The sequence below is a fragment of the Dendrobates tinctorius genome, unplaced genomic scaffold (assembly GCF_039654945.1).
Source record: "Dendrobates tinctorius isolate UK_male_01 unplaced genomic scaffold, ASM3965494v1 ptg000162l, whole genome shotgun sequence".
Lineage (NCBI taxonomy): Eukaryota > Metazoa > Chordata > Amphibia > Anura > Dendrobatidae > Dendrobates > Dendrobates tinctorius.
Window position 1 is genome coordinate 46,424,432 of NW_027361829.1, and position 27,447 is coordinate 46,451,878.

Below are 27,447 nucleotides of genomic sequence, written 5' to 3' on the forward strand. Positions count from 1 at the left end.
TATGGTCCAAAATCTCTGAGGAATGCTTCCAGCACCTTGTTGAATCTCTGCCACGAAGAATTGAGGCAGTTCTGAAGGCAAAAGGGGGTCCAACCCCTTACTAGCATGGTGTACCTAATAAAGTGGCCAGTGAGTGTATGTTCATAGTCAAGCTGTACTTTGAGTCTAAAATAACATTTTGATCACAAGTCAGCACTGCAATACCATTCAAAGTACACTATATCTATTAGGACACTTGTGACTTTTAATAACTTAGAAAAGAATCACTACAACTACTTTTCTCCAGGTTCATTCATGCAAAACACAGAATCATCAGTAACATGGGCTATTCAATCCTTTTCCCGCACTATACTATACAGAAGCACATAATAAACACTACATTTTTAGTGACGTTGTCACCTGATTATTGCACTGTACCTGAACAGTTTTTTTTATTCTGTGCGATGGACCAGGGTAATCTGGGGCATATAAATCCGTTAAGAAGAGCGAATTAATGAGAGTCGACTTTCCCAAACCAGATTCACCTACAAAATAAAGAAACCCTCAGTTAACATATTGTTGGAAAAAATAGACATACATTTTATAAAAATCCAAACATATTGTAACTCACATAACACCACACAATTCTGGAGACATTTATATGCTACTAGTTATAAAATGAAAGTAAAAAAGAAAACAAAACCTTAAGTGGCCATTTTCATAAACGGAATCTGTCAGCAAAATCAAAATACTGACTGCCCATGTCACTGTCAAAGTGACTCACTTTTTTTTTTTGACCTGGCACTTTGCCACTGCAAGGCCTGCTTTGACTTACGGACTGGATTAGTTTTATCTTACCTCCCAAATCTTTATAAACTCCCCTGATTAATCCCCACTATTGGGGAAGAAACACGTAGGGAGTATTCAGCCCCATATCACTGAAGGGATCACTATAGGGTCCACTTGGGGCCTGGAGGAGATCACTATAGGTAGTCCAGTCAAAATACGAAAAAAAAAAAATCCTTTACCCTGAATTCCAAGAAAGCGTTTTATTTTATTTATTTTTTTTTTAGTATTACATGTAGGGAAAAACATACTAAAAGTTTACCAAGACAGGGTTACCACAAAGGGTCCAAATGTAACGTCAAAGAATATGGCCACCAAAGCTGTAAAATGTTAAATGCGACTCGCCATTCAGTGTCTATCATATTTCTTTTACAATTACTACTATTATTAAATTTATTATTTAACGATTTATTTATCTTCTTTTACAGAGCTGAGAATGATGGAAAGTCAAGACACTTGCCCTTTATGCAGCCATGAAGTAGAAGATGACGAAGAAAGAGTGGTGATTGGTGCGAAAGGAGCTGAAGGGATCAATAAAGCCAGTATTGAGAGGGGCGTTAGCACTGTGGTAGCTGCTGGAGCAGTGGTGCACAAGAGATGTCGCATGAACTACATAAACAAGAAGCAAATAGACTTGCATAAGAAAGCTACTTCCGTTCATCGTTCACCTGCCAAGAGAGGTACACGGGTGTCTACTGGATCCTATGATAGCACGACGCAGTGTTTGTTCTGTGGACATGAAGTGGTGAAGACAAGATCTAGTAGTGATTTCGATGACTATAGCTTTGTTAAAACGGATGGATTTGTAAGGTCCATCTTGTCACATTGCAAGCAGCGTAATGATGACTGGGCAATCACCATTCAAGGGAAAATCGCGTACTTTGGGAAGAACTTACATGCTGCACACTGTCTCTATCATCGTTCATGTGACATTAACTTTCAGACAAATTACGGAATTCCTATGCGTCATGGTGGTAGATCAAAGAAACCGCGGAAGGTAGGGAGGCCGATGAACATGGACCAAGAGCAAGCGTTCTTGAGAATGTGTGCATTTCTCGAGGACAACGATGAAGAGCAATTGACTGTCACAGATCTTGCAAAGAAAATGACGGAGTATCTTGTAGAAGGAGACAGTGCTGCCTATAGTAATAAATGGCTGAGGTATAGGCTGGAGGAGAAGTATGGCGATTCGCTATTCATAGCAGAGTGTGAAGGGTTGCCTAACATTGTTACGTTCCGTGAAAAGACCAGAATAATCCTGAGGGACTATTTCCATAGTCAGGAAACGGATGAAGAAGCCCAGAAGAGAGCCATCATATAGACTGCGGCCAAACTAATCAAGAGCGATATCAAGTCTAAGATCCCATCTTCAACCGATGAATATCCGAGGACTTCTTCGCTTGAATGTCAGTCTGCCTTAGATTATCACCCCCTGAGTTTGCTTTGCTTGCTTGAAACCCTCTTCGTTGGAAAGGACATTCACAGGAAGGTCGCAAACATTGGACAATCAGTTGCTCAGGCTGTACGTCCCAGGGCTGTAGTAGCTCCACTGCAGCTTGGGTTAGCAGTCCAGCTCCATCATCATTTCAGGTCTCGATTTCTTGTAGACAGTCTCTCAGCCATGGGATATTGTTCATCATATTCGGAAGTTCAGCGATTCGAGGAAAACGCTGCCTTAGTGAAATTGTCCACCTCGTGTCCACCAAAAGAAACGGATTATCCGCTCACTCTCGCACCAGTAAACTATGGCTGAATTACCAACAGATGGTTGGATTGCAAGGGAGCTTATCGAGGCCGATCGTACAGGATCCTGGCTGATGCACCTTCATGCTGTAGCCGAATGTTTGCCCATTCTTGCAGCTGCTGGGCATGGGAACTATGTGAAGGCCACCTACCTTTACCTCCAGTCTATGACCACTCTGGAAGATGATATGCCACCAGTCTTCCATAGATTTATGAATGGCTTGCATGTTATAAGGCGGACTGATCAGTACTGGGCAGGTCTGGGTTGCGACCTAGTCATCGAGCAAGCTCTAATGCGCTCCCTAAAAATTGCAGGAGGACTCACCAGAGGAAGTGGAATGTCTGAACATCAGAGGGCCTTGTGGACTCTGTCTGTGCCAGTGTCCTCTTCCTACAGTGATGCAATGCAGGGTTTCATTCGCCAGAGCTTTGTCACCAGTGAACACCACAAGGAGGCAAGAACGTCAAGGACGAGAAGAGATCGTGAAGACCTGGAGAAAATTGCAGATAAACTCAAGACCTTTTCACTTTTCTCTGATGAAGTGTCTCTTCGCAACATTATCACCGATGCTAATGCAAATAAGGATGTGAATGTCCATAACCTGTTCACCATTGGCAGAGAAATAGTGGCAACAATGGAGGGTCAATCACTGTTTTCAGTTAAGTACAAGCGGTCAATGAAAGCCAAGACCCTGGCATCCAGTGAGGCTATTGACGTTGCTAAGGACAAAACAATAGACCCCGCTCTTTTGTTCCAAAGGTTTCTTGTGGTGTCTCAAACGGCTGATCTTTCCCTTGATGAGGTGATGGCCTATGAACTTTCACCATACCCACCATCCCTCTTTGAGGCAAAACATCTCTTACGCAAACCAAACAAAGCACAACTGATGGCTGCTATAAAAGAACAGAGTTCAGATGACGCAGTACTCAAGGATGTACCAGAAGTGGAACATTATGTTCTTGACGGAGGTTCTCTTCTCCATCGACTGAAGTGGTCAGAAGGAAAGACATATTGTTCAATCACTGAAGACTATGCATCTTTCACACTAAAGCACTATGGTAAGGCTACGATAGTATTCGATGGTTACATTGAAGGACCAAACACTAAGGACATTACCCATCAGCGACGGCGCAAAAAACGAAGTAACAAAGTGAACATTGCTGAAGGAACGAAATTTGTCGGGAAAAAGGAGGACTTCCTTTCGAATGTGTAGAACAAACAGTCTCTTATCAATCTCGTTTCCCAGCGCATGAATGACAGAGGTTGCCACGTAATACAATCAGAGGGGGATGCAGATGTGGAGATTGTTAAGGCAGCAGTGTCAATGTCATCCAACAAAAGTACTAGTCTCATTGGCGAAGATACAGATCTTTTGGTGTTGTTACTTCACGCGTCAACCAGCAATGGCAACAAGCTTTATTTCTACTCAGATAAAGGGAGTCCTGCAACAGTATACGACATTCAGGTTATGAAGAAGTTCCTGGGAAACAATGTCTGCAGCAGTCTTCTGTTCCTTCATGCATTCACGGGTTGCGATACCACTTCCGCGGTTTTTGGAATCTGAAAAAAACTCGGTCTACACAAGGTTTTGAAGGGAGACTCGGTCTTAAATAGCTGTGCTAAAATCTTTTCCACACCTAACAAAAACAGAGCTGAGATTGAAGACGCTGGGTGTAAAGCGATGGTGGCATTGTTCGGGGGCAAACCTGGAGACAATCTGTTTGCAATGAGGTATTCTACTCTCTGCAAAAAAGTTGGTTCAGCCAAAATCTTTGTTACATCTGAACGGCTGCCACCGACCTCCTCTGCAACAAAGTATCATGCCCTTCGGAGTTACCTCCAAGTGATGCTTTGGATGGACAATGGTGAGGCCATGGACACTACTGAATGGGGATGGGAATTGCAGAACAACAGTCTAGCTCCAGTGATGATGGATACTTCACCCACGCCAGAAACACTTCAGAAAATAATTCACTGCAATTGTTCTCGTGGTTGTAGTACACTTCGGTGCACTTGCAAAAGACACGGACTTACCTGTTCACAGGTATGCGGACCATGTCAAGTAGGGCATTGTGACAATATGAGTAGGAAGCAGTGTCTGATGATGATGAAAATAGTGACTATTGACCTGACACACTTATTCAGTGATGAAGTAGGTCTTAAAATGCACTGTGTATTAATTCTATAATTTCTAGAAATGTACATATATGTCATGACATCATTGATGACGTCATGACCTCGCCTGTCCATGTAGTTAGTATAAAATTTTCTATAAAAATTGTTATATGACAATATATAGTATACAAAATGCAAACTCTTCTGTAACCTAAAGCTACAGCTTTGAAATAGGGAAATATTCATTATTTTTAGTGCGATGGCTGTCATCGTCTTATGTCATAGTTAGGACCTTTGTGGTGATCAATTTTTGAAAAACTTTTAATATGTTGTTCCCCACATATAATAGTAATAAACAAAAATCATAAAACGCTTTCTTGGAATTTGTTCCGGGTCAAACCGTATTTTGACTGGACTGAGGGTCCACTTGGGGCCTGAAGAGATCACTATAGAGTCCACTTGGGACCTGTCCTTGTTAGGACAGGAGCAATACTGGGGCATGACAGGGAGTCTAGGAAATTAATACATACCGCTTACTCCTCTCTCCCCATATATATATTCCCCTTTCCCTTATTTGGATCCATCTCCCGGCAAGGTACTTCCGGACAGAGACCGGGATCTTTTGTCCGTTAACAGTGGTGAGACCAAACCATTTTTTAATGAGCATTGGTTTGCACAAGCACGTCATTTGTTTTTTTGTGATATTTGTCTTTTTAATAATTGATTAAAAGTTATGTTTTAATATTTGGGAACCCCTCCAAGCTATATTCGCTGGCACCAGATATTACCCAGTGAACTATCAAGCTAAAGAGGATGGCACTGGGCACAAACAACCTTGGGAGGCGGAGGCTCCTTAACTGTCCTGTAACGCCCAGAGCACTTAACACCTTATTTGAATATGCATAAAAAAAACTAACATCTCAGGAATGCAGTCACAGAAGATTTAAAGGAGTTGATGGATTTACATTCCTATATGCAGCTTGGATGGGTGGGGGTAATCTACTGTCAGATCTCCTGACACATGGATACAAGAACTACATACACAACATTGTAGTATTTTTCTTTTTATCAAGTCCATTGCATATTTGTTTACTTTAGATGTCCTAAAATAATGGCTGCAAAAAGGTTACTTATTGGAAAAGACTTATGTCAAATAGGAAATACAACATCCCTCCATAAAGTAAATCAAAGGTCCAGCCAATGTATGTCAGGAAACGGTCAGCAAGTTGCTCTACGGAACTGCACGTATCATATCAAAGATTAGTCAATTAAGTAGGAATTGCTACGGCAATTAAGGCGATGTAAAGATACTTCAGGAAGCTCTACTTTCTGGAAAATCCAATATCATGGAGTTTAGCCTGTCAACAGAACACGTATAAACCTCCTCCAGCCCAAGACAAAAATCCTAAGCATAATATTCAGAAGCCAAATGTTCCTTCATTAAACAGCTACAAGACAGGTCATTGGCAGCTAGCGCAGAAAAGACAAACTGGATGTGATTTTTTTTCCTCCTTAGAAACTATTCAGCTATATCCGCTATTTAGGATGCTGAATAACACATGTTAGAGCCAATGTTGGGGGCTGCTTGTGTTTCGTTGCTAAGGTGGGGACAAAGACAGAATGCCAAGCATAAGGAAATAAGCCTCAGACTAAAGAGAGCAAAATGCTAAGTACCTAAACTGGAAAATTATGGTGCTCCTTTAAAGAGTAGGCAGCAGTCAAAAGTGGCCAGTGCTTGCTTTTATTCCTCTTGTCCTCAAGTACGTTTTTTTTTTTTTATTTAATAAGCCACACTGTTCCAGAGATATGGGCCTTTTAATTTGGTGCTAATTTTATGGCATGTTTTTAGGCATTTCTGCATTATTACCCTGTTAAAGAAGACCCGACAAATTAACACTGAATAAAAAAAAAAAAAATAAAAAAATAAAAAAAAGACATGTCTGGAACTTGAAGATTTTTAAAAAAAAAACAAAAAAAAAAACAAACTTAATACTCAAGGGAGAAACAGGAATCATTATTGTGCCATTTATTCTATGGCGCTTTACATGTGAGGAGGGGCATACATAATAATACTTACCTTGTAATGTCATAGAATCAATCATAGAATCGTAGAGTTGGAAGGGACCTCCTGGGCCATCTGGTCCAACCCCCTGCTCAAAGCAGGATTCGCTAAATCATCCCAGTTAGATGTCTGTCCAGCCTCTGTTTGAAGACTTCCATTGAAGGAGAACTCACCACTTCTCGTGGCAGCCTGTTCCACTCATTGATCACTCTAACTGTCAAAAAGTTTTTTCTAATATCTAATCTGTGTCTCCTCCCATTCAGCTTCATCCCATTGCTTCTAGTCTTTCCTTGTGCAAATGAGAATAAAGTTGATCCTTCTACAATGTGACAGCCCTTTAGATATTTGTAGACAGCTATTAAGTCTCCTCTCAGTCTTCTCTTTTGCAAACTAAACATTCCCAAATCCTGCAACCTTTCCTCATAAGACAGGGTTTGCAGACCGGTCACCATTCTGGTCGCTCTTTTCTGAACTTGCTCCAGTTTGTTGATGTCTTTTTTAAAATGTGGTGCCCAAAATTGGACACAATATTCCAGATGAGGTCTGACCAAAGAGGAGTAGAGGGAAATAATTACTTCACGTGATCTAGACTGTATGCTTCTGTTAATACATCCTAGAATTGCATTTGCCTTTTTTGCTGCTGCATCACACTGTTGACTCATATTCAGTCTGTGATCTATTAGTATACCCAAGTCTTTTTCACATGTGCTGTCACTTAGCCCTATTCCTCCCATTCTATATATGCTTTTTTCATTTTTATTGCCCAGATGTAGTACTTTGCATTTCTCCCTGTTAAAAACCATTCTGTTAGTTGCTGCCCACGTCTCCAGTTTATTTAAATCTTTTTGAATCCTCTCTCTCTCTTCTCTAGTATTAGCTATCCCTCCTAGCTTTGTGTCATCAGCAAATTTAATCAGTTTACCCTCAATTCCTTCATCTAAATCGTTGATAAAGATGTTGAACAATACAGGGCCCAGGACAGAGCCCTGTGGTACCCCACTTGAGACATTCTTCCAACTGGATGTGCAGCCATTTACGACCACTCTTTGGGTCCGATCACTAAGCCAGTTATGAATCCACCTAACAGTTGCCTTGTCCATTCCATACTTAGTCATTTTTTCAATAAGGATTGTATGAGAGACTTTGTCAAATGCTTTGCTGAAGTCAAGATATACTATATCTACAGCATTTCCTTGATCCACCCAATCAGTAATACCGTCATAGAAGGAAATTAAATTAGTCTGACATGACTTATTAGTTACAAACCCATGCTGACTCTGTTTAATCACTTCATTCTTATCCAGGTATTGACATACATGTTGTTTAATAATTTGTTCAAAGATCTTTCCTGGTATAGAAGTCAGACTCACCGGCCTATAGTTGCCTGGGTCCACCTTCTTCCCCTTTTTGAAGATAGGAACAACATTTGCTCTTCTCCAGTCTTCTGGCACATCTCCTGTTCTCCAAGAATTTTCAAAGATTATGGAGAGGGGTTCAAAAATTTCTTCTGCTATCTCCTTCAGTACTCTGGGGTGTAATTCATCTGGACCTGGAGACTTGAATTCTTTTAGGTTAGCTAAGTGTTTCCTCACTATCTTTCTGTTTATAGATATCCTGGATTCTTCTATTCCCTTAATAGGACAGTGAATAACAGTTGATGTTACATTTCCTTTCTGAGAGAAAACAGATGCAAAATAGGAATTTAAAAGTTCAGCCTTCTCAACATCCTGTCTTACCATTTCATCATTTTCATCCTGTAAAAATCCTATAGCATCTTTGACTTTTCTTTTACTTTTGACATATCCCCAAAATCCTTTATTATTGCTTTTGACATCTCTTGCAAGCCTCAATTCATTTTCAGCTTTAGCTAATCTGATTTGTGCCCTGCAGGTTCTGCAGACAGCATTATATTCTTCTTTAGATATGCCTCCCTCTTTCCATTTTATAAACATTTTTTTCTTCCTTTTTAGCATGTGCTTAAGTTCTGTGTTCATCCATCCTGGTTTCCTTAAATGCTTCCTATTCTTCCCTCTTTTCGGAATTGTTAACAACTGTGCTTTGAGAATTTCATTTTTCAAGATTTCCCATCCTTCCTGGACATTTTTGTCTTTAAGGATATCCAGCCATTGGATCCCTCCAATTCTCTTTCTGAATCCCTTAAAATCTGCCTTTCTGAAATCTAACCTTGACGTCTGAGTCTTCACAGGTCTTCCGCCTCTAGTTATCCAAAATTCTAAAATAGCATGGTCGCTACCTCCTAGGGTCCCAGCCACTTTTACCTCCTCAACCATTTCCTCCCTGTTTATAAGGATTAGATCCAAGGTAGCAGTTCCCCTTGTTTTCTCCTTTACCTTTTGGAAGATAAAGTTGTCAGCAAGAGAGGATAAGAATTTCCTTGACCTGTTAGTTTTGCCTGAGAGAGATTCCCAACAAATGTCTGGATAGTTGAAATCTCCCATGACAACTATGTCATATTTTTTGGAGAACTTGGCCATTTGATGCATAAAGAGTTCATCCATATCTTCAGCTTGCACAGGCGGCCTGTAGTAAATGCCTACAATGGTGTCCTTTCCATTGTTCTGTCCTTGTATTCTTACCCAGTTTCCACAGAACTCCCAGTCTCTGAAGCTTCAATCTCTGTGCAGATATACGCATTTCTAACATACAATGCGACACCCCCTCCTCGTTTATCAAGTCTGTTTCTTGCAAATAAGTTGTATCCTTCTAGTCTTGTATTCCAATCATGTGTATTGTCCCACCAAGTTTCAGTGATTCCAATGACATCATATTTCTTTTCCTGTGTTAGTAGTTCCAATTCTCCTTGTTTGTTGCCCATGCTTTGTGCATTAGTATAGAAACATTTTAGTTTGTGATTGGTTTCTCTTTCTCCAATATTTTTATTAATTAGATTCTTTCGTCTTTGTTCTTCCTTTCCACTTCTAATAGCAGAGTTCTCAATAGCATTTGTCAGGTGTATGGCTTTTTCTGGTCTTTTGCTTCCCTTCCCATGTTGTTCTAGTTTAAAGCTCTCCTTACAAGTGTAGCAAGGCGACTTCCAAATACCTGCTTTCCAGTCTTCGTAAGGTGTCTTCACATCCTGTTCCGTCCAGATGTGTCCGGATCCCAGAATTCCAAGCGGTGGAAGTTCACCGACTACCATATTGGGACACCAAAGTGATGGGTGTCTCAATATGCAAACTGCTGGTGGTACCAACCTATTGCGCGGTACCACCAGCGGAACACCATTGCACCACACACACTGTAAACATACGCACCACACACACGCACTGTATACGCCGTACACAACACACTGTATACGCTGTACGCACCACACAAACACACTGCATATACCGTATGCACCACACACACACACACTGTATAAGCTGTATGCACCACACACACTGTATAAGCTGTATGCACCACACACACTGTATAAGCTGTATGCACCACACACTGTATAAGCTGTATGCACCACACACACACACACACTGTATAAGCTGTATGCACCACACACACACACACACACACTGTATAAGCTGTATGCACCACACACACACACACACTGTATAAGCTGTATGCACCACACACACACACACTGTATAAGCCGTATGCACCACACACACACACTGTATAAGCCGTATGCACCACACACACACTGTATAAGCTGTATGCACCACACACACTGTATAAGCTGTATGCACCACACACACTGTATAAGCTGTATGCACCACACACACTGTATAAGCTGTATGCACCACACACACTGTATAAGCTGTATGCACCACACACACTGTATAAGCTGTATGCACCACACACACTGTATAAGCTGTATGCACCACACACACTGTATACGCCGTACACACCACACACACTCTGTATATGCCATAAGCACCACACACTGTATAAGCTGTATGCACCACACACACACTGTATACGCCGTACACACCACATACACACTCTGTATATGCCATATGCACCACACACACACTGTATATGCCGTACGCAGCCTCTTGCGCTGGGATCAGCCGAATGATTCACTGACCGTTGCCATCTTTGTACAGGAGGAGCGTATGCGCAGTTTTAATGTGACCACCGCCACAGACTGGAGAAGGCAGCAAATGGGGAAAGAGAGTGGATAGGTGGGTGAGTACATGGGGGGGGGGGGGGGGGAGAAGAGAAGAGATTCTCAATGCTACAAAGCCTGCCCTCATCGTGACATTAACGATAGCATCGGGCCTCCATCTAGTATATAATAAAAAACAAGTACAATAATCGTGAACAAAACAAGTCACGACTGGTACAGGAGGAGAGAGGACACAATCTACAAGGGATGGGTGAGTATACAGTAGGTGAGGGGAGACACACACACTGTATAAGCTGTATGCACCACACACACACACACACACACACTATAAGCCGTATGCACCACACACACACACTGTATAAGCCGTATGCACCACACACACAGTATAAGTCGTATGCACCACACACACTGTATAAGCCGTATGCACCACACACACTGTATAAGCCATATGCACCACACACACTGTATAAGCCGTATGCACCACACACACTGTATAAGCTGTATGCACCACACACACTGTATAAGCTGTATGCACCACACACTGTATAAGCCGTATGCACCACACACACTGTATAAGCTGTATGCACCACACACACTGTATAAGCTGTATGCACCACACACACTGTATAAGCTGTATGCACCACACACACTGTATAAGCTGTATGCACCACACACACTGTATAAGCTGTATGCACCACACACACTGTATAAGCCGTATGCACCACACACACTGTATAAGCCGTATACACCACACACACTGTATAAGCCGTATACACCACACACACAGTATAAGCTGTATGCACCACACACACAGTATAAGCTGTATGCACCACACACACAGTATAAGCTGTATGCACCACACACACAGTATAAGCTGTATGCACCACACACACAGTATAAGCTGTATGCACCACACACACTGTATACGCCGTACACACCACACACACTCTGTATATGCCATAAGCACCACACACTGTATAAGCTGTATGCACCACACACACACACACTGTATACGCCGTACAGACCACATACACACTCTGTATATGCCATATGCACCACACACACACTGTATATGCCGTACGCAGCCTCTTGCGCTGGGATCAGCCGAATGATTCACTGACCGTTGCCATCTTTGTACAGGAGGAGCGTATGCGCAGTTTTAATGTGACCACCGTCACAGACTGGAGAAGGCAGCAAGTGGGGAAAGAGAGTGGATAGGTGGGTGAGTACATGGGGGGGGGGGGAGAAGAGAAGAGATTCTCAATGCTACAAAGCCTGCCCTCATCGTGACATTAACGATAGCATCGGGCCTCCATCTAGTATATAATAAAAAACAAGTACAATAATCGTGAACAAAACAAGTCACGACTGGTACAGGAGGAGAGAGGACACAATCTACAAGGGATGGGTGAGTATACAGTAGGTGAGGGGAGACACACTGTATAAGCTGTATGCACCACACACACACACACACACACACACACACACACACACTATAAGCCGTATGCACCACACACACAGTATAAGTCGTATGCACCACACACACTGTATAAGCCGTATGCACCACACACACTGTATAAGCCGTATGCACCACACACACTGTATAAGCTGTATGCACCACACACACTGTATAAGCTGTATGCACCACACACACTGTATAAGCTGTATGCACCACACACACTGTATAAGCTGTATGCACCACACACACTGTATAAGCTGTATGCACCACACACACTGTATAAGCTGTATGCACCACACACACTGTATAAGCTGTATGCACCATAAGCTGTATGCACCACACACACTGTATACGCCGTACACACCACACACACTCTGTATATGCCATAAGCACCACACACTGTATAAGCTGTATGCACCACACACACACTGTATACGCCGTACACACCACATACACACTCTGTATATGCCATATGCACCACACACACACTGTATATGCCGTACGCAGCCTCTTGCGCTGGGATCAGCCGAATGATTCACTGACCGTTGCCATCTTTGTACAGGAGGAGCGTATGCGCAGTTTTAATGTGACCACCGTCACAGACTGGAGAAGGCAGCAAGTGGGGAAAGAGAGTGGATAGGTGGGTGAGTACATGGGGGGGGGGGGGGGGGGGAGAAGAGAAGAGATTCTCAATGCTACAAAGCCTGCCCTCATCGTGACATTAACGATAGCATCGGGCCTCCATCTAGTATATAATAAAAAACAAGTACAATAATCGTGAACAAAACAAGTCACGACTGGTACAGGAGGAGAGAGGACACAATCTACAAGGGATGGGTGAGTATACAGTAGGTGAGGGGAGACACACACACTGTATAAGCTGTATGCACCACACACACACACTGTATAAGCCGTATGCACCACACACACACACTGTATAAGCCGTATGCACCACACACACAGTATAAGTCGTATGCACCACACACACTGTATAAGCCGTATGCACCACACACACTGTATAAGCCGTATGCACCACACACACTGTATAAGCTGTATGCACCACACACACTGTATAAGCTGTATGCACCACACACTGTATAAGCCGTATGCACCACACACACTGTATAAGCCGTATACACCACACACACTGTATAAGCCGTATACACCACACACACTGTATAAGCCGTATACACCACACACACAGTATAAGCTGTATGCACCACACACACAGTATAAGCTGTATGCACCACACACACAGTATAAGCTGTATGCACCACACACACAGTATAAGCTGTATGCACCACACACACTGTATACGCCGTACACACCACACACACTCTGTATATGCCATAAGCACCACACACTGTATAAGCTGTATGCACCACACACACACACACTGTATACGCCGTACAGACCACATACACACTCTGTATATGCCATATGCACCACACACACACTGTATATGCCGTACGCAGCCTCTTGCGCTGGGATCAGCCGAATGATTCACTGACCGTTGCCATCTTTGTACAGGAGGAGCGTATGCGCAGTTTTAATGTGACCACCGTCACAGACTGGAGAAGGCAGCAAGTGGGGAAAGAGAGTGGATAGGTGGGTGAGTACATGGGGGGGGGGGGGGGATTCTCAATGCTACAAAGCCTGCCCTCATCGTGACATTAACGATAGCATCGGGCCTCTATCTAGTATATAATAAAAAACAAGTACAATAATCTTGAACAAAACAAGTCACGACTGGTACAGGAGGAGAGAGGACACAATCTACAAGGGATGGGTGAGTATACAGTAGGTGAGGGGAGAGCTGGTCGTGCAGCAGTTTGGTGGATCTGTAGTTACTGCAGAGTGTAGGCTTGTCGGAAGAGGTGGTTCTTCAGGTTCTTTTTGAAGGTTTCCACAGAGGGTGAGAGTCTGATATGTTGGGACTGGGGTATAGAGTTCCAGAGTAGGAGGCATGCACGGGAGGAATCTTGTATGCGATTGTGGGAAGAGGAGATAAAAGGGGAGAACTATCTTGTGAGGATTAGAGGTTTCGTACAGGTAAGTACAGGTAAGTACCAGGAGATGAGGTCACAGATGTAGGGAGGACACAGGTTGTGGATGGCTTTGTATGCCACAGCTAGGGTTTCTAACTGGAGTCTCTGAGCAATTGGAAGCCAGGGAAGGGACTGACACAAAGAAGAGGCTGGGAAATAGCGGGGGGACAGGTGGATTAGTCATGCAGCACAGTTTAGGATGGTTTGGAAAGGTACAAGAGTGTCAGGGTACCGTTACACTTAGCGCTGCACCAGCGATCCCGACAACGATATGACCCAGTCAGGATCGCTGGTGCATCGCTAAGTGGTCGCTAGTGAGCTGCCAAACAGGCAGATCTCACCAGCAGCATAGCAGCAGTCGGCGGTCGCTACTTACCTGTCAGACGCGGCGATGAAGACATCCTTCCGCCCGCGTCCACGCGTCGCTCGTCGCCACAGCAGGAAATTGACGACGAGAAATGCCCCAGGATGTTCTCGCGCGATCAGCGATAACCAGTGGGGGAGCCGGTCGGAGGTAAGTATCACATGTAGCGATATCGCTAACAATATCGCTGCTGCGTCACAAAACCAGTGACGTTATAGCGATATCGCTATGTGTAACGGGCCCTTTAGAAGGGAGGCCGAACAGCAGGAGTTTCAAGTAGTAAATCGGGAGATGGTGAGGGCATGCAGATTGTTGATTAAAGAATGTGTGGATCAGGGAAATGTTTTTGAGTTGGAGTTGGCAGGAAGTGGAAAGGACTTGGATATGTGGTTTGAAAGAGATCAGAGTCAATGGTTACCCTGAGGCAGAGAGCTTGCAGGACATGGGAGAGTGAGCAGCAATGGACTTTGATGGAAAAGTCTATTGGGGGGGGGGGTTGAGCGAGATGGGGGAAAGATGACCAATTCTGTGTTTTCCATGTTAAGTATTAGGCTATGTGCCCACGTTGCTTTTTTGAAGCAGAATATTCCTGAGCGGAAGCGCACACCCTCTTCCCGGGAAAACGCATGCATTTATGAAGCGCTTTTGTTAAGCGTTTTAGCATGCGTTTTTGCAATACAATTGTATGTATGCGGAAAAGCACGCATTTCCGTAAAATTAATGAACATGCTGCGTTTTTTTCCGCTAAGCATTTCCGCAGCAGAAAAAAACGCACCATTAGCACAAGATGTGCAGATTCAATTATGATTACATGGGATGCTTTTCTTAAGCGTTTCCACGGCAGAAACGCGCGTCTAAAACCGGCGCGGAAACGCTTAAAAAAAAAACGTGGGCACACAGCCTTAGAAATATAGCAGAGGAGAAGCATAGTGGACAGACATTGTGGGATTCTGGTTAGAAAAGAGATATCAGGACCAGAGAGGTAGATCTGTGTGTCAGATACTGTGATATTAAAAGCTGTGGGACTCTGAGGTGTCCTCCCATGCTGAAGGTGTAGACTGATAAGAGCAGGGTCCTAGAACTTAATCTTGGGGGACACAGACAGACATAGGCAAGATGAGGTGGTGGTGTGTTCGTGGGAGACGCTGAATATCCAGTCTGCAAGGTATGAAGAGATCCCGCATAGGGCCAGGTCTTTGATGTCAAGAGATGAAAATCTGTAGTAAGAAGGAATGGTCCACTATGTTGAAGGCAGAGGACAGGTCCAACAGGAGGAGGACAGTAGTGTCACTTGGATTTGGCAGTTAGTAGGTTATTGGTGACTTTAGTCAGGGCAGTTTCAGTGGAATGATACGGTCAGAAACCAGATAGTAAGCAGTCAAAGAGGGAGCAGGAGGAGAGATGGGATGACAATTTAAGCTGGACATGTTCCAGTAGTTTTGAGGCATAGTTGGGTGATCAATAGACAGACGATGGCTCAAGTGAGAGCTTTTTGAGGAGGAGTGTGATAGAGGCATGTTTGAGGCAAGAGGAGAAGACACCAGTGGTTAGTAACAGTTTGAAGAGATAGACTATGATTGGGCTGATGACAGTGGTGAGGTTTGGGATGAGGTGGGACGGGATCGGGTCAAGAGCACAGCTGGTGAGATGTGATCTGGAGAGTAGAGAGGAAAACGGATCTTCTGTAATGGTGGAAAAGCTGGTTTTGGAGGAGGAGGGCTGAGTAGTTATGAGGAAAGGCTGTGGGGACTGTAGGCCAAAGCTTTCTCTGATGTTATCAATCTTCTGCTTGAAGAATGAGGCAAAGTCTTCCGCTGAGATCAACGGAGAGGGAGGAGGCGCTGGGGGATGTAGGGGAGAAATCAAAGTGTTGAACAGCCGTTTAGAGATGTGAGACAGGGGAGGACATGAGAAATGAGACTTGTTTGTTTTGCTACAGTGAGTGGGAACTTGAAAGTAGTAAGGGACTGTTTGAATGGGATTAAGAGCTCGTTGGAGTGTGATGTTTTCCATCTTAGCTCAGAAACCCTTGAAGCCCGTCTCAGTTCTTTAGTCAGGCTGGTGTGCCAGGGTTGCCTGTTCAATGTGTGAGCTTTGGTGTGTGTCTGTGTAGAGCGCAACAAATTCGAGAGCTGCAGTTCTTGTGGTGTTATATAAAGTGGTAGCAGCAACTGCATTGGGTAAGGAATAAATAGAGCAAAAATGCTTTAAAAGACGACAGCGAATTAGGACAAAGTAAAGGAGCCTTTAGTGATGGAGAAAGTGATAGTACTGTATCGGTCTTCAGAAATCTACAAAACAGGTATCAATATAGAATCACAGAGAAATCACACTGCAACTTCATATGTTAATTAGATTGCAAGGGCATTGGGGGTGTGTAAGTAGTTGAACAGCCTTCCTTTTTTCAGTACTCCCTAACCAGTGCAGCTTTCTTCCCTAGAGAGATCTCTCTTTCTACTGTCAACCCTCTGGCTGTCTAAATTCTTATCCATCCTCCACCATTACTTGGCCCATACGTGCCATATGACACTGAGGCATTCACCCATGTGCACCGAGAATGAAGGCTGCCCAAAATGCAGTTGATCATGTGCTTGATCAACAACAGATCCATTTGTTCTTTAAGTGACTGTCAATGATAGCTACATGCCATGCTCAGATAGCCATGTAAGCAATACAGTTGTATTAATGGCTAATTAACATTTCTCTTTTGACTTAAGTACAGGATTTTGTCAAATTGTGAAAAGAATGTTGGAGTATTGGTGAAAGGAGAGGAGACAAATACAAAAGTAATGGATTAAAGATTAAAATTTCTACAAATATTCAATAAAATTGTAAAAATAGCAATTGTCCGAGTGTCCGTATTTGCAAGTCAGAATCAGGAATGGAACATGAAACACATGGTAGTGCAAATCTTTCCATTGAGAGTATCTCCAGATTTTTGCTTACAAATACAGATACTGATCAGAATATTGGTAGGTGAATGATGCCTTAGCTGTCTTCTACAAAGGATATTGAGCTACTGGATCCAGTACTGATAAAATGTGAATCTCATTTGGATGTCTTCCTAGTCTTAACTTTCTACAAAGGCATTATATAGCGCACAGCGCATTATTATTAGTTTTTTAAGCGGTCTCCTTTACACATCCATGTGAAAAGCTCCATAGAGTGATATAAAATGATCATTGTATATATCTAACAAATATGCCGATTGTAGATCAGTTTATGCAATGCCAATACATTTTGAATTGTGAAAGTAAAGTCTCTAGTTTTCAGCTGGAAATGAGAAAATGAGAACATCAAAGAGAACAAATCGTTGGAAGTTAGACACAGGATGGTCACAAAAGCCTTTGTAAGACAAGAAGACCTGAGATGTTTTAATTCATCTTACTTCCAAAGAACCCATTAGATCTGCTCAGCAGCCCAGAAGGTAAAGCGAATGAATGAGAAAACCAGATCTACATATTTGGTACAAGCTACTGGCATTCATTCTAACAGAATTGGCGACTCAAAAATGGACAATTTAATGAACCCACAGAATAACAAACATGAAGCCCCAGAGGTAATTTGGACAAAAACTAGGGTCCCCCCAGATTACAATGAATAATGTGGTAACCGGGTACATGTGCTGCTCTCTATTCACTCCTATGGCACCAGCACCGATCAGACATTCATAGCAGCCCTACGGCAGGGTGGTTAGCGCGGTTGTCTTACAGAGCTGGGAACCAATTCCTCCAAGGGCAACACCAGTCTGGAGTTTGTAAGCTCTCCTCGCCTTTGTGTGCATTACCTTTTACATCCCAAAGGCATACCGACGGGCTCACAACTCCAAAACAACCTAATTGGCACATAGACGGATGTGAGTGATGACAATCTCTGTACAGCGCTGCAGAATCTGTTAGCTCTATATAAATGAGTAAATAAAGTACATATTTTATAGGAACTCTCCTTCAAATAATATTTCCAAATAGGAGACGAATAGGAGAGACGTGGCACTGGGACAGCACGTCTAGTAGAAAACAATCATTCCTAATACAGAGAAACCATGCTGAATACTGAAATATTCAAATAGAGCAGTAGGAACCCTGAGCTGGCACATATAAGGATGCAAATACAGCAGGGCGAGGGCACCTGCAGGAGAACCACACCGGCTCACTGCAAATTAGCTATACTATGCATCTTCCCTGCCGGAGAGAACAACGCTGGCTTCATTTCCTACAACCAAAGGTATGCTGCGGTTATTCCCCTCTGCAGAGATGTACAGGCAGCACCATGGAGGAAAGTAGGCCGCAATGAACCGACTAACTGTGCTCGAAGGTGGCCATGGGGAACGAAATTACACTCTTCTAGCTTCTGTGCAAATATTTAGATACTCACTGGAGAGCTAAAAGTGAGAAAAGTGGATGTGTCACAGGATAAATATGGCTGCTTTAAAACAGTATCCTGGGGTCTGTAATAAAAAATGTGCACCAATTCCTGGGAAGAAGGCTCATCTCTGCCAGCCACTAATCTCCTATAAAAGCAAAAGAATCAGGTATGTTGAAATCCAGCATGACCAGTCATTTTTTGCCCTCTTGATATCTGCCATCATGTGCGTGTATGGGGCGGGGGCATGTGGCCTTAAGTGTTACAGGGATTGTCCTAAGAACAAAGTACATTTTAATTAATAATTTTATTTTTACTCCAAGTTCCACAATTAAATGTGTTAAAAGTAAAACAAAATAAATAAATAAATAAAAAGAAAAAAAATGTTCCTGACCTAAAGCTAATCTTACAAATTTACCCCGTGTAATGGCTGTGTGACCGTACAGTAACATGCTCTGTGATACCACAGCTCCTGGGGCAGGCAAGGACGCAAAAGAGTATACAGACATTACAGCAGGGCATCGCAAATGATTCTGTGAGGTAAAACGAGAAATTAAACAGGCAGGGAAAGGTTTCACCTCACAGAAAGCCGCAGCTGTGATCCTGTGCTGTCCTGTCTGTATCCTCTCTTTCGCTCCCTCCCCAGCCCAGGAGCTGTGGTATGATCAGACCATGTCCCTGTACGGTCTGACACAGCCATTACACTGTACACAGCAGGGGCACATTTATAAGATTATCTCAGCACAGGAACATTACTATTGGTTTGGTTGACTTCTATCTAATCTACAGTATATGTGGGTACCTCTCAGCACAATAAGCCTGAACATCATGAACTTCCTTCTCTGATGGCGGAGGCATACATCACAAAGCTCTTCATTGCCCCAAGCAAGGTTAAACAACTGATCGTAAAGAAACGCCAGCAGAGAGGAGCGCTCTTCTGCATCTTCATGTGACCACACAGAAGGACTTCTTTCTCTAGTCAGAAGGTCTTGTGGTTTGTGAAGAATCTGAGGCATGCTAGTGCTGTTCTAATAACTTTGAATAACTATGTCTGCAGCCAATTGAGAACATGGAAGAGTTTGTAGAAAGTTTTAAGAGCAGATGCAGACCTCGACACTTTACCCACATTCAGCCATTGGTATTTCTGCGGCAGACACTTCTCTGTGGAAGAATTTACATACTGGAGATGGTATGGATAGGAGATCAAAGATGATTGTGCTTGAGAAAGAAAATGCTTACTTTGGCCGGACTTACACATTTAGGAGCTCCATATAACCAATACTCTGCTCCGGATTACATACCATGTTGGGAGGAATTATGTGGTACCAAATCCATGATGACCAAGCAAAACACCACATGAGTGGCCTGAGCATGTGCCACCCTGATCCTGCTGGCACTCCAACCAGTGGACAGTGCCATTATCATTCCATGAACAATCTGATCTAAGAAGTTATAAGAGTAAAGTATAGATAAGCTGTTGAACCCCAGAAGAGAAGCCATGTAAAAACAGTAACCCCCAAAAAGTGTCACTGATGAGACTTGGTCTGTGTTCACATGTTGAGTTTTTGCTATTTTTTCTGCAGGCAAAACCTGCTCTCTTGGCAGTAAAGAAGCTGCATACAAAAAGCAAGTTTTGCTGCAATTTTATTGTCTCTTTTGCATGCTGATAAAGTTTAATGCCCCTCCTCCCCCCCAAAAAAAAACAAAAAAAACAAACATGCAGAATGTAGACGATTCCACATGTGTTCATTGAACCGTGCAGAATCACCGCATCCTATACATTGCACGGGTGACATTTATCGCGTCTCCGCAAGATAAATAGACATGCTGCGGTCTGGAAAGACGCATCACATGTCCATCTCCGCGGGTGCCGGTGCATACATGAAATCCCATCTACTATGCTGTAACATCTGGCCACTGCAGTTGGATGAAGCGTCCAACCCACAGCATTTACTGACCGTGGGAAAATAACAGATAAGGGGAGCAGCAGCAGTGGCTCAGACCTGGACCCTGGAGAGTGACTAGTGCACAGGATTTGTTTTATGTAAATTAAATTTAAAAAAAAAAAAAAAAAAAAAAACTGCCTTAGGGTGGGGTTTATGAAAACAAAAAACCCCGTTAATGGAAAATATTGGAAACTACAGTATTTAGTCCAAGTTTCAATAGCAGCCAGAGAAGAAAAGTGTTTATAAAAAAAAAAATATTTGAATAAAAAAGGACCATACAAAGAAAACCTTTTACTTTCTCCCAGTGTTTGTGCTCGTTTCCTCCCACTCAGACATACTGTTTGAGAATTTAGCTTGGGAGCCCCAATGGGGGCAGTGATGCTCATGTCTGTAAAGTGCTGGGGGATGAATGGCGCTATATAAGTGAGTCAAATAAAGTGAGTACAATAAATATATCACCTCTGCATTTAATGCTACATCATTTTCAGGATGTTTGTGATCACTGAATAAAAATTTATTTCCATCCATGGTGTCAGTGCTAGCACTGCTACCAGCTAGGACAGGGAGCTGTATCACCTGGACCATAGATGGATTAAAACAAATACCGTATATACTCGAATATAAGCCGAGATTTTCAGCCCGTTTTTTTGGGCTGAAAGTCCACCTCTCGGCTTATATTCGCGTCATATACACCGGGGGGTCAGAGGGGAAGGGGGACGGGGGTGTCAGGTCATACTTACCCGTCCTGACACTGTCTCTTGAGCCCCCAAGCTTCTCCCCGTGCTCTGTCTTCCTGCCTTCAGCGGTCACGTGGTGCCGCTCATTAAAACTCATGAATATGCGCATATTCATGAGTTTTAATGAGCGGCACCACGTGACTGATGAAGGCAGGAAGAGAGAGCGCGGAGAAGCTGGGGGCTCAAGACAGCGTCAGGACGGGTAAGTACAGCGATACTCACCTGTCCTGCGTCCATGGCTGCTTGCTGCTGTCTGTCATCGGTCAGTGACTTCAGACAGCAGAGGGCGCGGTGACGTGGTTAGTGCGCGTCGCGCCCCCTGCAGTCTGAACGTCACTGACCGATGACGTGGCAGATAGCGGGGAGCAGCCATGGACGCAGGACAGGTGAGAATCTGACACCCAGTGACGGAGAGGTGAGTATGTCATTTTTTTATTTTTACATGCAGCAGCAGCGGCAGCACATAGGGGAATAATCTTAAGGAGCTTCTAATGGGGGCAGCACATGGGGGAACAAAATGGAGCTTCTAATGGGGGCAGCATATGGGGGAACAATATGGAGCTTCTAATGGGGGCAGCATATGGGGGAACAATATGGAGCTTCTTATGGGGGCAGCATATGGGGGTACAATATGGAGCTTCTAATGGGGGCAGCATATGGGGGAACAATATGGAGCTTCTAATGGGGGCAGCATATGGGGGAACAATATGGAGCTTCTAATGGGGGCAGCATATGAGGGAACAATATGGAGCTTCTAATGGGGGCAGTATATGGGGGAACAATATGGAGCTTCTTATGCGGGCAGTATATGGGGGAACAATATGGAGCTTCTAATGGGGGCAGCATATGGGGTACAATATGGAGCTTCTTATGGGGGCAGTATATGGGGCAACAATATGGAGCTTCTAATGGGGGCAGTATATGGGGGAACAATATGGAGCTTCTAATGGGGGCAGCATATGGGGGAACAATATGGAGCTTCTAATGGGGGCAGCATATGGGGGAATAATCTATGGAGCTTCTTATGGGGGCAGCATATGGGGAATAATCTATGGAGCATTTCCCACCCTAGGCTTATACTCGAGTCAATAAGTTTTCCCAGTTGTTTGTGGCAAAATTAGGGGGGTGGGCTTATACTCGGGTCGGCTTATACTCGAGTATATACGGTAAGCTGTTTGGAGGGGTACGGAGTCATTTAATTGGCTAGAAACTTACTTCATACTTTAGTGTTAGCACACATCAGACAACCTCAAAAAGAGCTTGTCAAAGTCATGTCCATGGTCTCACACAGACGTTACATGTCTATGTCACATCTGTGCATAATCACTCCATGCGTCTTCTTGACATCCTATCACATGCACACATCACCATTGCAGTTTGAAAGGGTTATAAAATACTGTATATTTTTATGTACCAGTATATAAATTAGATCAATTTGGACATTAAAACAAAATAGTCATCTACGAGACCCCCACCAGTCTCATGGCTCTCTCTTCCCATTCCATCTGAGCCAGAAGAAACACTTTCTCTTCAAGCTCATCTGAATGTTAAGGCTGCAGTTACCCCATTTGTGTATAAATCCATTTATCGTCATTCTTTTAGTTTAAGTCCATTTTTCCAATTCTTAGCAATTCCCATGCTAACCAAGCATCGACGTTAATTATTAAGACGTTTCCGTTTCACCTTCATGTAGCTGTTCGGGTAGTGTCAGTCTTTAGAGGGACATTCCCAACTAATGGCCAGCTGTCAATTTATTCAGAAATGTCTAGGATGAACAACAGGAACAGTGCAATGCAGCTTTGTGAGGATCTATATATTCTGCTATATGCTGGAGAGGGAATAGGGCCTGCGTAGCATAAAGCACATACATGGTGCAGTGGTCCAGGATGACAGTCACAGAATTCAGCACAAAAGAACATTCTGCTGGCTGCTCTGTGACGCTTGTATCCGTTCACCTTGTTTAGGCCTCTTTCACACTTCCGTTTTTTCTTGTCAGTTAAAATCCACCAAAATGGCGGAAAGCGGATCCGTTTGTAACTTATGCAAACGGATGCCAACGGACCGTTGTTTTGACAGATCCGTTGACTGCAGAATTTTAAAGGAACCGCAGTCCGAGAGAGAGAGAGAGAAAGAATTTTTTCCACCGCCAGAGAGGATTTCAGGGTTAAATCTTCCTTTCTCTGGGCATGCGCACTGTAAAATGCGGATCCTACAGCCAAAAAAACGTTGCAGGGTCCGTCCAGGCATGCCAGCGGACGCAAACATTTTGGCGGATCCGCAAAAAAACAGATCCAACGGATGGCCATCCGTCAAGATCCGCCGGTAATGCAACTCAAAGGGGAAAAAACGGATCCGCCAAATAAAATGACGGATCCGTTTTTTTAAAAAACTAGCGGATTTTGACTGATGGTCAAAAACGGAAGTGTGAAAGAGGCCTTAGCTGAAGAGCACACTTCAAGCAGCAGCTGGAAGAATGCCTACAAGCAGCTGCAAAAACAAGGAAAAAGTAGAGCGCTATTGGATGGATGACCCAAAGTCTTATTCCATGGAGAGAGGAAAAAAAGGGTAAATTTCCTATTCCATTTATAGCTTTATGTATTTCCACTTTTTTTGAACTTCTAAAAAAAAAAAAAAAAAAAAACACACGCTTTTGAAAGAGTTTAGCGTTTTTCTTTCAGCCAGTGCAAGTTATGTTATTCATATTGGCTTTCTTGTTCAGATAACATGCAAGTAGAAAAAAAATGATATACCCTATTCCTGAATATCTATCAAGATGAATTGTAGTCAGCGACAAACCATATAATCTGCAATATCCACTGAGAAAAGAATGAAACTGTGTCAACAGGAAACCCAGCAGTCATTTATCAGGTCACTACATCGCTCCGGTTTTGTCCCGGTCTTCTCAGTCAATGAATTCATTTCTAAATAGTTCAAAATTACCGAATCCCCCCCCCCACAGCCAAAGAGTTAACATTTGTTACACATTCCTTTCCCTTCCTTCCGCTTAAGGATACTCCTGCAAAGAAATCTGTAAATTCTGACAAGACCGCAAGTCACAAGCTAAAGAAGATACCTAAAGAAGGCAAAAGAAGGACTATCACATCCTAAGCTTCAAAATGGTAGACAGCGAAATCTGTCACCAGAACCTCCTTACAGAACAGGGCATGCTAAACCAACATTTATGGCCGCATGCTAAACAACCACGTGCATTCCCTTTAGCAAGCCTTCTCAGCCTTGTGAAAAGAACGGTGGTCCATTATGTGCACTGCTGCTCCACTCAGTCTTCTGGGAGAGCCAATGACTAGCTGAGTGCAGCGCTCTGCATCTCCAGCGGACCCACCAAGAATCGAGAGGCACTGCGCAGATTGACCACCACTTCCTTGTCATGCAGCTCTTCTGGCCCCAGTGGTAAGGAAGTTCTCACATTCCACAGATTAGTAAACTCAAACTTTGACGTTATACCTAATTAAAAATTCACCATGCATCTCCATGGTTACACACTAAAAACAAAATCTGAGTATAGTCTTATAGGCATGTGCTCTGCCTTTTAGGTTCATGGGTTCTCAACAAGAGCAGGCATAGGTATTGCCAATCAGTGCACAAGGTTTGCAGGAATCACTCATTCATTGGGTGATTGTAATATGCAAGCCAGCATAAAGCTCACAGCTCTCAGAAGCACATTACACCCTGTGTAAACAGGTGATGTGCAGCCGATAGCCAGATTGTATGCACACTGAACGACTGTGGGATTGGAGCATCGTTCATCGGTCTGTCTGAACAGATCTGTAAATGAGCGCCAATTGAATTGCAAAAAGCTGATCTGCAGTTGATTTACAGACTGTGCAAAAGTGCCATAATATATTACTGTGGGAGACTATCCGCATAGTTTGTTCACATTCTGTAACCATGGTAACACATCTGCATAAGAGCGGTCTACACAAAAAAAAACAAACAAAAAAAAAAAAAAAAAGGTCGGTATAGATAGAAGTATAAATCGCTATAAACACTTATCAATGATCCATTGAAGAAAAAAAAAAATACAGGTTGTAGAAGTATACACCCTTTAGTTAAAGTACACATCATAACATCGGTTCTTTTAGCATTATATATGGAAATGATAAAACCTCTTCTACAGATCAGTCCCATTTAAAGTATGCACAGACAAGACTAGAGTATATGAATAACTTTCTTATGAAATTAATTATAGGCTAAAAGAAATTCCATGGAATGCTCTCAATCTAATGTGAGCCAGGTGTCATACTCCAAACGTTTTGGCAACAAATGGTTTCAGTGGGGATTAAAATCGGAAGTCTTTCCAAGGGAAGCTCGTATTCTTGGCACAGAATTCGGGGTCATTTTCACTTTAGGCTGTAGGCGTGGTAGATACAACAAACGCTAGACATGCCAGCCATAACACGGAGCCACAAGGAAGAGAGAATGCAACACAACAGCCTTATAATAGGAGAGCTGCGCGGTGCGGTAATGTTCAGCGAGTCATGTGGAATCCTATATAGATCTAAGCTTAAAATGGATTATAGGAAATTAGTGGTCAGTGTTAACACCATTAGGTCACGTTCACACATTCAGTTTTTTCCATCAGTATTTGTAAGCCAAAACCAGGAGTGGGTGAGAAATCCAGAAGTGATGACGTGTTTCTAATATACGTTTCCTCTGAATGTTCCGCTCCTGGTTTTGCCTTACAAATACTGTGTTAGGCTGGTTTCACATTTGCAGAGATCCGCATGCGTCATGCGTACATATATTTAACATGGTGCACGCAGGGACATGAGTTTACATGCGTTTGAATGCTTTTGCGTACACATGCGTCGTTTCGTGGTGTGCAGCGGTGTCCGGCAGACACATGTTGCATTTTTGAGGCGTCAAAAATTCATCAAATATGCGCAGGCATGCGTAAAAAAAACACATTATTGTCTATAGGAACGCATTGGCACGCATGTGTTAGACACGCATGCGTTCTTCAAAAGGTAAATAGAAATCCCATGAGACATGCCCATTTTTGTCTGATGTCATATCGAACGCATGCGCATAAACAACGCAAACGCATGCACACGCAGCGTTTTTTTCCCGTCATGCGTAAGATGATGCGCATAAAAACACTGTGTAAACATGCGTTTTGCATGCGTTTGCGGATGATACGCTGCGGACTCTAACGCTATTGTGAACCTAGCCTAAAATACTGACTGAATACTGAACTTGTGAACGCGGCCTTAATGTTTTACCACTCCAATTTTTTTGTCATCCCCTGCCCCAACTTCACGATTTAATTACATTTACGTTGCTACAAATGTGTAGGTTCTTTTTTTCAGGATAAGAAGTAATTTTATACCTTTATTGCAACATGTTTTACCACCATAAAGGTGTTAACTTTATTGTAAAAGGTAATTCATGGGGATAGTTACTGTATTTTTAACAATTCATTTTTGTTTTCAAACATTTTTATTGGATTTTAGTAAATAACAAGGGTTGGGAAAAGGGGAGGGAAAGAAGGGAAAGAAAGGGAATTAAAGGGAAAAGGGTGGGAAAGAGGATTAAGGGAATAATAACAATTCATTTTTAACCACATTTATTGTTATTTCTACTGAGTAGTTTATTCCATAGTTTTTGAGCACTGGTTTTAGTCCTTGCTAATCTTTATATTAAAAAAAAAAAAAAATAAAAAAAAAAAATAATACACAGCATT

General features: G+C 42.9%; 1 protein-coding gene across 2 annotated transcripts in view; it reads right to left on the reverse strand.

Moving 5' to 3' along the window:
• SEPTIN7 (septin 7) overlaps positions 1 to 27,447 on the reverse strand; it is a 72,017-nt gene that overhangs the window by 37,781 nt on the left and 6,789 nt on the right. For both annotated transcript variants that reach the window (XM_073550000.1, XM_073549999.1), the window contains exon 2: positions 418 to 524. In XM_073550000.1, the coding sequence (XP_073406101.1) occupies positions 418 to 524 (107 nt within the window). The remainder of the gene's footprint in view (positions 1 to 417; positions 525 to 27,447) is intronic.